General features: G+C 37.8%; 1 protein-coding gene across 2 annotated transcripts in view; it reads left to right on the top strand.

The window, feature by feature from the left end:
- LOC117291490 (cGMP-inhibited 3',5'-cyclic phosphodiesterase A-like) overlaps nucleotides 1-13479 on the top strand; it is a 61995-nt gene that overhangs the window by 36098 nt on the left and 12418 nt on the right. For both annotated transcript variants that reach the window (XM_033773228.1, XM_033773227.1), the window contains exons 6-9: nucleotides 122-233; nucleotides 6733-6855; nucleotides 9524-9723; nucleotides 11956-12159. In XM_033773228.1, the coding sequence (XP_033629119.1) occupies nucleotides 122-233; nucleotides 6733-6855; nucleotides 9524-9723; nucleotides 11956-12159 (639 nt within the window). The remainder of the gene's footprint in view (nucleotides 1-121; nucleotides 234-6732; nucleotides 6856-9523; nucleotides 9724-11955; nucleotides 12160-13479) is intronic.

Raw genomic sequence — 13479 nt, 5'->3', positions numbered from 1 at the left:
CTAGCCCAATGCTTGGTTATTGTTCTACTCTCTTTTCATCCTTGTTTTTCAAAGCACTCTGAAAGTAGAAAGTATATTAAGTTGAAGTTTTTTCCTCATTGCTCTTTTGTGTTTTTCTCAGATCGCTTACAAGGTCTTCACAGAAGCAGGCATCTTTGAAACATTTCCGATTCCATTGCGGGAGTTTATGAACTACTTCCAAGCATTAGAGAATGGCTACAGGATATTGCCCTGTAAGTAGGACCTTTGACCTAAGGTCAAACTGTGGTGGGTCGGAATTAATGATTGGACGGTCAGAAAAATGAGTTAAACAAATCACAAACAAATAATTTTTGTCTCTACAGACAAAATTTATGTTAGCTTGAAAAAACAGATTTTCGTGACATTGTTTTACTCTTTTTTCAAAAACTACAGCACCTCACTAAGTGATATTTTAAGGTTATCTTTCTACTACCATTATCTTCAAATGCTGTAAATCTGTGGACAGTGTTTTGTGTACCAAAAAGTACCCGAATCCTTTAAAACAAGCTTCTTTTTTTAATGTTTCTTGTTGGGTATTATTATAGTTATTGGTTTATTAAAGGCACTGGACACTATTGGTAATTACTCAAAGTAATTATTATCATAAAACCTTACTTGGTAATAGATAATGGTGAGCTGTTGATAGCATAAAACATTGTGAGAAACGGTTTCCTCTGAAGTAACATAGTTTTCGAGAAAGAAGTAATTTTTCCACGAATTTGATTTTAAGACCTCAAGTTTAGAATTTGAGGTCTCAAAATCAAGCATCTGAAAGCACACAACTTTGTGTGACAAGGTTTTTTTTCTTCTTTCATTATTATCTCGCAACTTTGATGACCTATTGAGCTCAAATTTTCACAGGTTTGTTATTTTATGCATATGTTGAGATACACCAAGTGAGAAGACTGGTCTTTGACAATTACCAATAGTGTCCAGTGTCTTTAAAAAGCAAAATTGTGTTTAAAATACAGAGTTTTATCAAAATATACATATTTTTGTTTATTTCAGACAAACATTTAGAATTCCAAAAACGAAATTATAATACAAATGAAAAGTGTATTCACACTGGCCAATGACCAAAATATAACAAATGATTGCTCGGTCAATGAGCACGTAGAAAAGACATGGGGACAAAAGGCATACACAATTAATTACTTGAAGTGATACGTCAGTTATAGGTGATTAATTAATTAATTACAAGATTTATTTTTTCAATAAAATGGAATGCTGGCGAGTGGCTTACTCACACCTACACGTATGTGTCCATAATAGTCTAAAACAACTTTTTGAGCTTTGCTTCCACAAGAACATACATATCTACCATTTCATAAAATAAAACTTTGTCATCAATTTTTCCCCCAAACACCTTTTCAAAACTATTGGTAAAAGCATTAAGAGTTCCATTTATCCTTTAATAATAATATGGTACTCAGGTACTTGTAAAGTAGGCGCGACAAAAAGGAACAATTTACAGAAAAACAAGACATATCCTGTTCAAAAATTGCAGTTTATGTATTTCAAGAAACTCCGAAGTAAGAAAGACGTGGACTTATTTTTACCGGTTATCTCTATTGATGTTTTAAATTTGTGCTGCCGAGTGACTTACATCAATAAGTCCGTAACAGTCACCCAAGAACTTTTTGAGCTCGACTTCCATAAAAACAAACATATCTATCACTTTATATATAAAACTTCATAATATTTTTTTCCTAACACCATTTGATAAAAGCATTAAGTTTTCCATCTATCCAAAAAGATTGCCGATGTATTGAAAGATACTCAAAAGTAAGAATGACGTGGACTTATTTTGACCAGTGACAGTGAGACTTTCTCAGTTATCTCTATTCTCGTGTTGAATTTGTGCTGCTTCAATTCCAGGGTTTCTGCTCATCCAGCTTCACCATATCGCTTATGATATCCTCTGACAATCCAAGCGTGACACTCCTATAGTGAGTTGTCACCCAATTCACACTGTGACCTTTTAGGAATAGGTTCAGCATGCAAGGTGTCAGACATACGAGTACGCACACATGCCATCAAAGTCAATATTCTGACAAATTCATTTCTGCCGCCCCAGTCGTCATGTCTCATTATCGTTTTTCATTTAATTTACACCCTCTGCGCACCCAACTTTAACAGTATCTTGAATTCTGTTTCATGTGTCTCTTTGTTGACGGCGTGGCTGGGAGTGTTACGCAGAGAATTACTCAGTGTGTTTTTCCAAGTGCTGATGAGTTTAAAGTTTCAGTATTTTGCTTGTCTTTAGTACCAACACCAGGGTCGAATTTCATAGTGCTGCTTGAGCAGACAATTTTGCTTAACAATTTATATCCTGCTTAGCAGAACTGAGCAGGACACCAGTCACAAATTTGACATGTGACATGGTAATTTGACTGGTAACCATAATCTGGTGAGCATAATGTTGCTGCGCTAAGTTTTTTGTGTGCTTAAAGCAGCTCTATGAACTGGCAGTATTTCCAGCTGTTATTTTCATTTTCAGCATGGGTAATCATGGCTATTCAGTGACAAGGCTGTTACAGCTTTGACAAATTCATTAATAAACAACCAACAATGGAAACAGTATGGCTAATGCCATAATATATACATGTAAGATCTTTTGGGTTATTGCAGTGTATTCAAAGATGCACCAGCTTGTTTTCTTTAAAGGCACTATAAGTGATAGCCTATAACATTGTGAGATATGGCTCCCTCTGAAGGAACGTAGTTTGTGAGAAAGAGTTAATTTCTCTCTCAAATAATAAAAGACTTCAGCTGAAGCCTTTTATTATGCATCTGAACGTACACAAAGTAATGCAACAAGGGTGTTTTTTCTTCTTTATTATTTGGCAAATTTGATGACTAATTGCGACAAGGGTGTTTTTTCTCTCATTATTATCTCACAACTTTGACAACCCATTGAGCCCAAATTTTCACATGTTTGTTATTTTATGCATGGGAACACCAAGTGAGAATACTGGTCTTTGACAATTACCAAATAAGTCTGGTGCCTTTAAGACTGTTTTGAGTCTTTCCAATTTTTCAGTTCTAAGCGACAGATCATAACAGATTTGTGCCTGTTATCAGGGACCTTTGCCATTTGTAGACCCCATCCTCGTCTTGTTTAAATGAGCTTTCCTTCTGTTGTTACCATGGCAATAGCCTGATATTGAATGAGCTCTAATTGGTGGCAGTGTCCTGTCTCTGGAGATAGTAATCACCCGTGATGTTCCATTAGTTGATTATTCGTAAAATTCTCTTCCCATTGATTTCTGGGCATTGTGGCCATGCCCTGGCCAATCCACCGTTCAATGTATTGTAGATTCACACCAGTCAAATAGCCAGTCTGTCTAGCGCCAATAGGTTATTGGATTACTAATAGTTTTCAAGTTATTTTGTTTTCTTTTTATGCAAGAAAGAGGGTCAGAATTCAAAACAAAAGAACATCTGGCGATTGTAGATTTCAAAACCTTGGGTTGAATTTCTTAGAGCTTCAAAAGCTTCATAATGGGCTTAACATGATACCCTTATTTGATGTTGAATTGAACAGGAGCTTGTTCTCTAAGTCCTGATTTTAGTTTTTTTCTCAAAATCTTTGTTGGTCTTCATATTTTCTTACAAGAGGTAAAGCAGTCTCCAAAAGGATAAAGAATGTTTTGCCACATTGTGTCCAAACCTGTAGTTTTGTATTTCAGGGGATACACAGAGTCTGTAAACCTCCTGAAGTGTAACTTCTAGAGGTTCTGGGTCTTGCATAAGGGGGAACCAAGGACCACATCTCATTTTTCAGAACATTTCACATTCGTCAATTCTTGTCCCTAGTACACTTTATCAGCCAGGGTCTAATTTCACGACTCTGGCTAACCACAATGTTCTTTGCTTACGGCACCTGTAAAGCACTTAACTTTAAGCAGTAAGTGTGGTAAGCACAGCCATTGAACCTAGCCCAGAAGATTGCAATGTCCCTTGCTCCTGACTACTTTTTCTAAGCAATTTTGAAAAGAAATGTTTCCTACGAAGACATCCGAACAGATGGAAACACATCTTTAAGTTTCCCGGACATTTCTGAAAAATTACTTTGTGAGCATCTTACCCACTTTTAATAATTATTGGCTGTCAAATTCTGTCACAAATCTGTTGCTTAATTTTATGACTTGTTATTTTGACACATTCTCGATAATTGTGAACCAAACCCCAAGGAACAATTTCACTTCAAGCTTCAGTATAACAGCCTTTTTTACATCACTTTGTGCGAAAAGGCTTAATTTAAAGTTACCAATAACCCGCTTCGTTTTCTGAAGAAGGGATAACACTTTAGGGAAATATTCATTGAAAATTCCACCGTGGTGAGTCTTCAACTTGCTGTATATTCTCCTGCATCAGGAGAACTTAATCATTTGAAACAGTTCAGGGAAAAACAATTCTCGTTCACCGGTGGCTATTTTTTTTCGTCGCATGTTTCTTCCTTCTTTCTTTGACAACAATTCTGATTACCAGTACCCTTTGTAGTAATTGCATAGATTATCCAAAGCTATTGGTTCATTATTAATGCATTTGTACCAGATTTCCCGTAGGAAATGTACAGAAAACAGACCTGAAACAGACGTGATCGACCTGCGACTTCAATTTGAGACATTTGCAGTTGCTCGTTTTGTATCAGATACTTTGATCCTATTTGTCCCAAGCAAGAAGTTGCTCTGATTTATCTTGGAGATAGAGTCAGCTGTGTCTATTTGGCGGTGTTCGTATTTTATTAACCAGCTTGGAACTTCATTGTGAAACTTTATTCTTCAAAAAGACAAGAAAACATGTTTATGAGAGAATCAGACACTTTGGAAAGTGGGTGATTCGAACATGCAATAGGAGACTTTCCAACGCTAGGTGGCAGCAGACATACCGGGTAAATTTCCATTGTTTACGTAGTTCTGAACATGCGCATAATTCTGAGAACAATGGATTTACCCGGTAAGTCTGCTGCCCTCTATCATCCCAGAAAGTCTCCCATTGAAGCCAACACACTAGGCCCAATTCCATAAAGCTGTTTAGCAGAAAATACTGCTTTGACAAAATTCTTTGCTAAGCAAAAATTGAATGGGGCACAATATTGCAAACTTATTGTAATTTTGGCTGTTAAAGCCATTGGACACTTTCGGTACAGAAACAAAACCTAAAAGTTCACAGATTTACAAATAACTTACAGGGTTTACAGAAGGTAATGGTGAAAGACTTCTCTTGAAATATTATTCCATGAAATGCTTTACTTTTTGAGAAAACAATATTAATTCTCGATAACAAGAATTACGGATTTATTTAAAACACATGACACGGCGAAACGTGCAGAAACAAGGGTGGGTTTTCCCGTTATTTTCTCCTGACTCCGATGACCGATTGAGCCTAAATTTTCACAGGTTTGTTATTTTATATAGAAGTTGTGATACACGAAGTGTTGGCCTTGTACAATACTGTTTACCGAAAGTGTCCAATGGCTTTAACCTGTTTCCGCTAAGCAATGCTTCTCTGTGCTTAGCATTTTGTTGTGGTTACAGGCTAAATGAAATTGTGCCCAGGTCCAAATGTCATGGCAATGCTTAAATAACATTCTCTGATACTGTAGGACCCTTTTAAGTCTGTATTTTTATAGGCAGGACATAATTCCGTGGTAAGCACATAATTCCACGGTAAGCAGTCCCATGAAAATATGGCACTGGTTTGTGGAGGCATGGTCCCCACAGGAGTCCAAAACTGTGGCATGGAAGACTCACCACACTACATCTCTCATCAAACCTGTCATCTGCTGAGAACATGGTTCACATCGAAGCTCTCCATATAATGCCTTGAAAAGGTTTTACGTGTATATTGGGATCTTGCCCCTTTTTTACTTGGTAGATTATACATGGATGTTGATCTGTTCTCACTGGGCTACTACACAACAGGTGTATAAAGCTGGGTTGTACTGTGAGTGCAAAGTGTACTAAAGGTAACACTTTTGTGCCAGGGCTCTTGTACCTACCCACTCCTGTACTTTAAGGGCATTATGACCTCGTAATCGTTTGATCCACTTACACACACCCATCACTCAACTCTAAGGAATACCTTCTCAACTGTGGTCAGGGAAACGCCACAACTGGAAAATGTCACTAAAAGAAAAAACACAACTGGAAAATGCCTGTTAACCATTATACATCAGCACCCCCCCCCCCCGACTATAGGAAAAAAATTGCAAAACTTCATCCATTTTTTTAATTACATGTATATGTTACCTTTTCAGTTATTATAAGGCTGTCCAAAGAATTGCAATGGCTTCTGTTGTGACTCGCTTACTTTTTCAGTCAGAGTCGGTTAGAGTCAAAAACATAGTCACTCATAGTCAGTCAGAAATACTCACTCAAAGTTAATGCCATATTCACTTACATACATGTAGAGTCAAAGCAAGGTTCCTGTACAAGCTTACATTTCTTCACTTACCAAAGAGACATCGCTGTGCCCCTTCAATAGCGAGGTTCAAGTTTTGCAAAGTGCTATTCAAAAAGTATCCGTTGCTACTAAAAAAATCACCATTTGCTACTCAATATGAGCATTCAGTGTGCACAAAACATGTTCACTGGCTAACTATTTCGCCATGTGAAATAGAAGATGTGAAATAGCTGGACAAATCGTTCGCTGCTACTGTATGACAACTAGGAGTCAAATTAATTTGTTTGTTTCATTTTGCAGACCACAATCGCATTCATGCAGCAGATGTTCTTCATGCTGTTTACTACATGTCAACACAGCAGATTCCTGGCTTCAGACAAGTCAATCCTGAAGACTTGGATCCCCATGCAAGGAAGGGAAGCGGTAAGATTTCAAGAATTATCACTGACTCATTTCTCGTTCTTGTATAGCGCATTATATAAAAACTTATCAATACACTTTTCATTATTGCCAAGGGGTCACCTTCACAGCGCTGCTTAACTGTAAGAAAAAAAAATTCTAAGCGTAATCGTATTTCTCAGGTTAGGTTCTCAGGCAGCCAGCTTCGGTGTTAACCGTGGGTTTTTACATTCTTACGTCATTCATTTTTATACAGTGAGAAATGGCTGGATAGGACACCTTTTCCTACACTTAGGGTTAGCAGCGCTATAAAATGGAAATCGCATAGTAAGCACAGAGTCTGCCATTTAGCCCTGGTCATGGGGCCAATAACATTCCTATAATCTAGTAATCTTACTCAACCCCGGGGAGTATATAGCCCTGGGCTGCCATGGTGCTCAGAAGGTTTTTTCATACACAATATCAACCTCTACCCTCGCAGGTATCCATTTATACACCTGGGTGAAGAGAAGCAATTATAGTAAAGCATCTTGCTCAAGGACACAAGTGTCATAAAAAGGGATTCGAACCCACACTCCGATGACTTAACCACTAGAACTTGAATTTGATGTTCTAAACCACCATGATAACCTGTACACAGGAATCCATGAACATTTATGGCAGACTTTCCACTGTACTGAACAGACACAAGGAAGTTCAGAGAGAAAACAATTATATTTGGTAATGCAATCGACTGTGCAATTTTTGTGTGTATATGGAAATTGAGAAAAACAAGTCAGACGAAGGCTAATTTTTTATTAAATGAAAAATTCATTTTAAATTCTATAGATAGAAAAATCTTCCACTAGCGTTGAAATGTCAGGCCACTTTTGCAAGAAATTTTTTTTATTTTTATTTTTCCCTTCAGTTTTTACATAGCACAAAAATTCTTGATTAAACACAAATAACCAGAAACTGTGTTCAAGTCTTGTCCTTTTTTGATTTTTAAAACTGATTTTACTTTCATACATTTATCGCAAAGTTTTAGTGTCCACATATAATAGCTACATTATACATTAAAGGCAGTGGACACTGTTGGTAATTACTCAAAATAATTATTAGTATAAAACCTTTCTTGATTACGAGTAATGGGTTTAAAAGCAGTGACACTTTTGGTAATTACTCAAAATAATTGTTACATGTAGCATAAAAACTTACTTGGTAATGAGTAATGGGGAGAGGTTGATAGTATGAAACATTGTGAGAAAAGGCTCCCTCTGAAGTAATGTAGTTTTCGAGAAAGAAGCAATTTTCCACGAATTTGATTTTGAGACCTAAGATTTAGAATTTGAGGTCTGGAAATCAAGCATCTAAAAGCACACAACTTTGCGTGACCATGGGGCGACAAGGGTGTTTTTTTATTTTTATTAATATCTCGCAACTTCGGCGACTGATTAAGCTTTAATTTTCACAGGTTTGTTATTTTAAGCATACGTTGAGATACACCAACTGAGAAGACTAGTCTTTGACAGTTACCAATAGTGTCCTGGGTCTTTAAAAGTTATTTGAAGAAACAGAATCAGCACATGTAAAGCTTAATATGGTTCCCGAAGATTGAATCCCCTTTGAGAGGTGCACAGTCTGTTCATAGATATTTTTCAAATTTATTGTTTATTTTGTACAAACATGTACTACTGGTCATACATTAATCAAGAAACTATTTTTAATTGTAATTAGTGAATTGCAATCACTAATATAATTTTTTTGTTTTATTTCAAATTGAATGTAAAGCCCTACAACCCTTGGGAAAAGCACTATATAAGTGACAGTTAATAATGATAATAGTAATATTACTGGTACACCATGCGCTGACATTTATTCTGACTAGTCGTTCTTATTTGAGGGGAATTCATACTTGCAGGCATTTGCATGTTCGGTTTCAGACTTCTTTAAATCACTAACTTATGCTGTCAGATTTAATATATACGTTTAATGCAGCTTTATCCACAAATATAAGGTTTTTCCAGTCTGCAATCCTAGGGTAGGGGTATTTACTCATCATTACTCAAATTCCTGTCGAACCCTGGGTAACTCAGGAGGAGAAAGTACACCTCCCCCCTCCCCCCCCTCAAAAAAAAAAAAATCATCTCAGCAGACGTTGGTGATTATGCTCAGGATCCGATTAGGCCAAAAGGAAAATCTTGACCTCTCTAGGCTGAGCTCATGGTTGTGTTGGTGACACTGGTAAATAAGGAATGGCATTGGAGGGTGTGTGTCAAAGTTCGTACGTGTAGGTCAAGCTGTGTTGCGGAATTGTTAACCGCTTGTCTTAGTAATGCAATTGCCAGAATTCTCGAATTATCAGATTTTATCAGATTGACAGAGCTCGTAGGTGAATCAGTTTTCCTCTGAAACTAGGATATTATAATTATCTTAATATGTCTTATATACTGTAGCGCACATCTGCTGATATTTCATTTCAGATACATTTATTTTATGTCAACATCAATCAAAACATAGTGTAATAATACTGTTCAGAAAACATGTATAAAAAATTGTACAAATGAAAAACTTGATCCAGTTAATGAATAATGAAAAGATAGTTGAAGGTCTTTGAACAGACCGAAATATTCTAAGGCAGGTTTTTTATTTTTGTTAGTTATAAGACCAAATTTATATAGCACCTAAGGTTTTGACTGTTTTGTCTTTACAGACGATAGTGATGGTTTTTCATCTCATCACACCCCTACGGTAACCCCACGTGCAAGTATCTGCAATGACTCAAGCTATGGTATCTTAGCCGGTAACCTGCCAGCATTAGAACTAATGGCGTTGTACACAGCATCGGCCATGCATGACTACGACCACCCTGGTAGAACCAATGCATTCTTGGTAGCAACAAGTGCGCCTCAGGTAGGTTACCAGCGCAAACCTCTGATTAAGTAGGATTTGAAACTTTGCATGGCGGAAATACGATATGGAAAGGTTTGCGGTAACACCAATGTAATGACTACATATATCTTTAATGAGTTTAAGTCTTCTTTTCTCCAGAAGACGATCAGAGCATACTGATCGAAACATCGCGTTGAAAGCAACGGCTCTTTTCAGAACCACCCCAACTCATTAGAGATAGTCATTACATGGTGTTAGCGCAAACCTCTCATTCATTTACATATAATCTGAGAATCTGATACAAAAGGCTGTGTGATTTATTTGGGAATTATAGTTTTTCAGGTTAGATTCGAAAAACATGGGCCCAGTTTCATGGCTCTGCTTACCATAAGCAAAGAATCCGCACTTACTGAAGCTGGAAATACCTTTATTGGTTAGCTGAGAGTTTTTGTTGCTAGGCATCACCATTCTTTGCTTACTGTGCAAGCATAAATTATCTGCGCTGGCTGTTTAAGCAAAGGATGTTTCGTAACTTGGGAGTATACGCACCCTACTAACCCTTGACTTAAGCGCAGAATTCCTTGCTTTTGTAGGCGCTAATTCTTTGCTTACGGTAAGCGGAGCCATGAAATTGGGACCAGATGTTATTATTCTGAACTGACACTATTGTAAAGAGTATATGAATGTATTCAGTATTTACCAATGATATTGCATCTGCTATCATTCACTATAGCTCTGTGTGGCATGAACTTTTATGAGTAAAATGTCATGTGGATATTCGCCTGCTGTCAAGATATATTCATGAACATGCACAGTATTGACTGCACCTCTCATCTCTATTGAATATTGTTCAGATACGTTTACACTTTCCCCATCCAAACATCAATAGAAATCTAAACGGAGGACAATGAAACTTGAAAATGCTGACCTTTTCTACTAAAGAGCTGTTCATCTGCAGAACTTGTAGACTTCCACTACTTCAGTTATATAAAAGGGTCAATCATAAAGTGTATGTTTCATCCATAACCATTACGGCTGGATCATACAATGTCAATGTACATTGTAGGTTGAGTACTTTTTCATTTTTTTTTTATTTGTGCGTGTCTAAGGGCACCGGATTCAAGCTCCGGTGTTTCTGATCAGCAGAGTGCTGGTTCGAGTCTCAGTCTTGACACTTAACCATGAGTGCTTTGTAAAATTTGCGTGGTTGTATCTTCTCAAGGTATATGCTCTACAACCGCTCCGTACAAAACTATGCTTACAAGGATATATACATGTACATACATGTACATGTACTAGCCAAGTTATAATGTCACATGTGCAATTTGTGACTGGTACTCCTGCTAATTTCTGCTAAGCAACACATTTTTAAGATGAAATTTTGCCAATATTTTAAGCACCCATGAAATAATTTAAGGCAGTGGACACTATTGGTAAAAAAATATTGATTAGCATAAAACCTTACTTGGTAACGAGTAATGGGGAGAGGTTGGTAGTATTAAACATTGTGAGAAACGGCTCCCTCTGTGAGAAACGGCTCCCTCTGAAGTGGGAAAGAAGTTATTTTCCGCAAATTTGATTTCAAGACCTCAGATTTAGAATTTGAGGTCTCGAAATCAAGCATCTGAACTCACACAACTTCGTGTGACAAGGTGTTTTTTTCTTTCATTATTATCTCGCAACTCCGCTGACCAATTGAGCTCAAACTTTCACAGGTTTCATGCATATGTTGAGATACACCAAGTGAGAAGACTGGGCTTTGGCAATTACCAATAGTGTCATGTGGGAGTGTCGTGGCCGAGCGGTTAAGAGCACCGAATTCAAACTCTGGTGTTTCTGATCAGCAGAGTGTGGGTTCGAATCACCAACCGTGACACTTGTGTCCTTAAGCAAGACACATAACCATTGCTTCGTCCTTCGGATGGGACGTAAAGCCGTTGGTCCCATGTGTTGTGTAAACGCATGTAAAAGAACCCAGTGCACTTATCGAAAAGAGAGAGGGGTTCGCCCCGGTGTTCCTGGCTGGATTGGCAGCATATTGCGCCACAGCACCTTGTAAACCATTACATGGTGCTTAAGGATTAGGTCTTATATCTCAAATTTCGCCCACTCCTTGCAGTAATAATACCTGGCGCTTTGTATCCTTTGGCAAAAATGCGCGTTATAAATACGGTTATTATTATTTATTTTTATTATTGTCCAGGATCTTTAAGTAACAGTTGTTAATGCATGTTGTACAATGTATTTCCTCAGGCTATACTCTACAATGACCGCTCCGTCTTGGAGAACCACCACGCTGCATCCTCCTGGAGTCTCCTCCTCTCCAAGCCAGAGTACAACTTCCTGTCATGTCTGGAGGATGCCGAGTTCCGACGTTTCCGATTCCTCGTCGTCGAGTTCATCCTAGCCACCGATCTCAAGAGGCATTTTGACTTTCTGGTGGAATTTAATGCCAAGGTAATCAGGATTGCGTCAAATGTTGCGATGCGACTGGGTCCTGGGTCCGTAATCCAATTGTGAAGGCCTGAATGATGCAGTGCGAGGCATACTGTGCGCACACCCGGTACCCCCCGAGGCCATATTAGGCTACCCAATGTCTAACGATGAAACATTATGTGCGAGTAGTCGTGTGTTAATGTTTCACGCTTGCCATTTTCTGACTGGCACTCTCGACTGGTGTTACAAATGTACCTTGTGTAAAAAAGATCAGGTTCAACCGGCGTGCTCAAAAATCTCCCATTTCCCATTTTCCAGATGCATGTCAACTAAAAAGTACTGGTCTTGTAGAGGGTCATGCATATCGGCCTATTATCAGAAAACAGTGCAACGGTCTCAACTACTATCCCATCAAATCTTATCCATTCAAGTCGTATCCCATAATTATATGACTAAACATAAACTTATTGATTCAGTCGTTTGAGTTGATACAAGGGCTATAGTTAAAGGGGGAACCACTCTCTGACATACATGTAGTACGGGCGTAATGCGGCGTAAAAATATTTATGTGTTTTGCCCAACTTATTCACTTCAAATTGTATTCCATAATTATTAGATTATCCATTAACTCATTGAGTCAGTGGTATGAGTTGATGAAAGAGGTATATATATATTTCAAGGGGGGACCACTCTCTGATATAGGATGGGTGTAATGCTGTATATAAAAAAAAGGAGCTATGTATTTTGGCCATTTTATGCGCTTCTGCAAAACTAGAGCCAGTTCATTTCAATGCAAAGATTCACATCCCCCATACCAACCAACCTATGATATGCTTCTATTTTCACGCACTTATGCAAAGAAATGCTCAACCTGAGTTCATCAAATGTTTTCTTAAAGTCAGCGCTATTTACCAAGCAATTACCACCCACTACTGAGGTTTCACTCCCCCATGAAATACACAAGCGATTTGATTTCTAGCGTCATTCAGTGGAATATTTTAGCAAAGGATGCTCATGTTGTTGCTTCCCTGTTTCGTTAAACCCTAATTGCTCCATGCAGCTTTTCACATTGGAAACAAATTCATTGACTTAAGTGGGACTTGAATCTCTGACCTTTCTTGGACCCTTTTTAACTAATGAGTAAATTTCCAAATGTCAAAGTGAGTCCCCTAGCTCTTTTATTCAAGGGGGATGTTATATCACTGACAGAAATTGGGTCTCGCTCAACATCCATATCACCCAAAATATCCCATCGAGAGAAACAAATGAAGAGAAAATTAGATGATGTTTTCAGTTACAGAAAAAAAGCCACAGATCTAGAATCTTGGGTCACATGAGGTC

This window comes from Asterias rubens, chromosome 6 (assembly GCF_902459465.1).
Source record: "Asterias rubens chromosome 6, eAstRub1.3, whole genome shotgun sequence".
NCBI lineage: Eukaryota > Metazoa > Echinodermata > Asteroidea > Forcipulatida > Asteriidae > Asterias > Asterias rubens.
The sequence above is the reverse complement of the archived record's forward strand: the minus strand, read 5'-3'. Positions and strand labels throughout refer to the sequence as shown.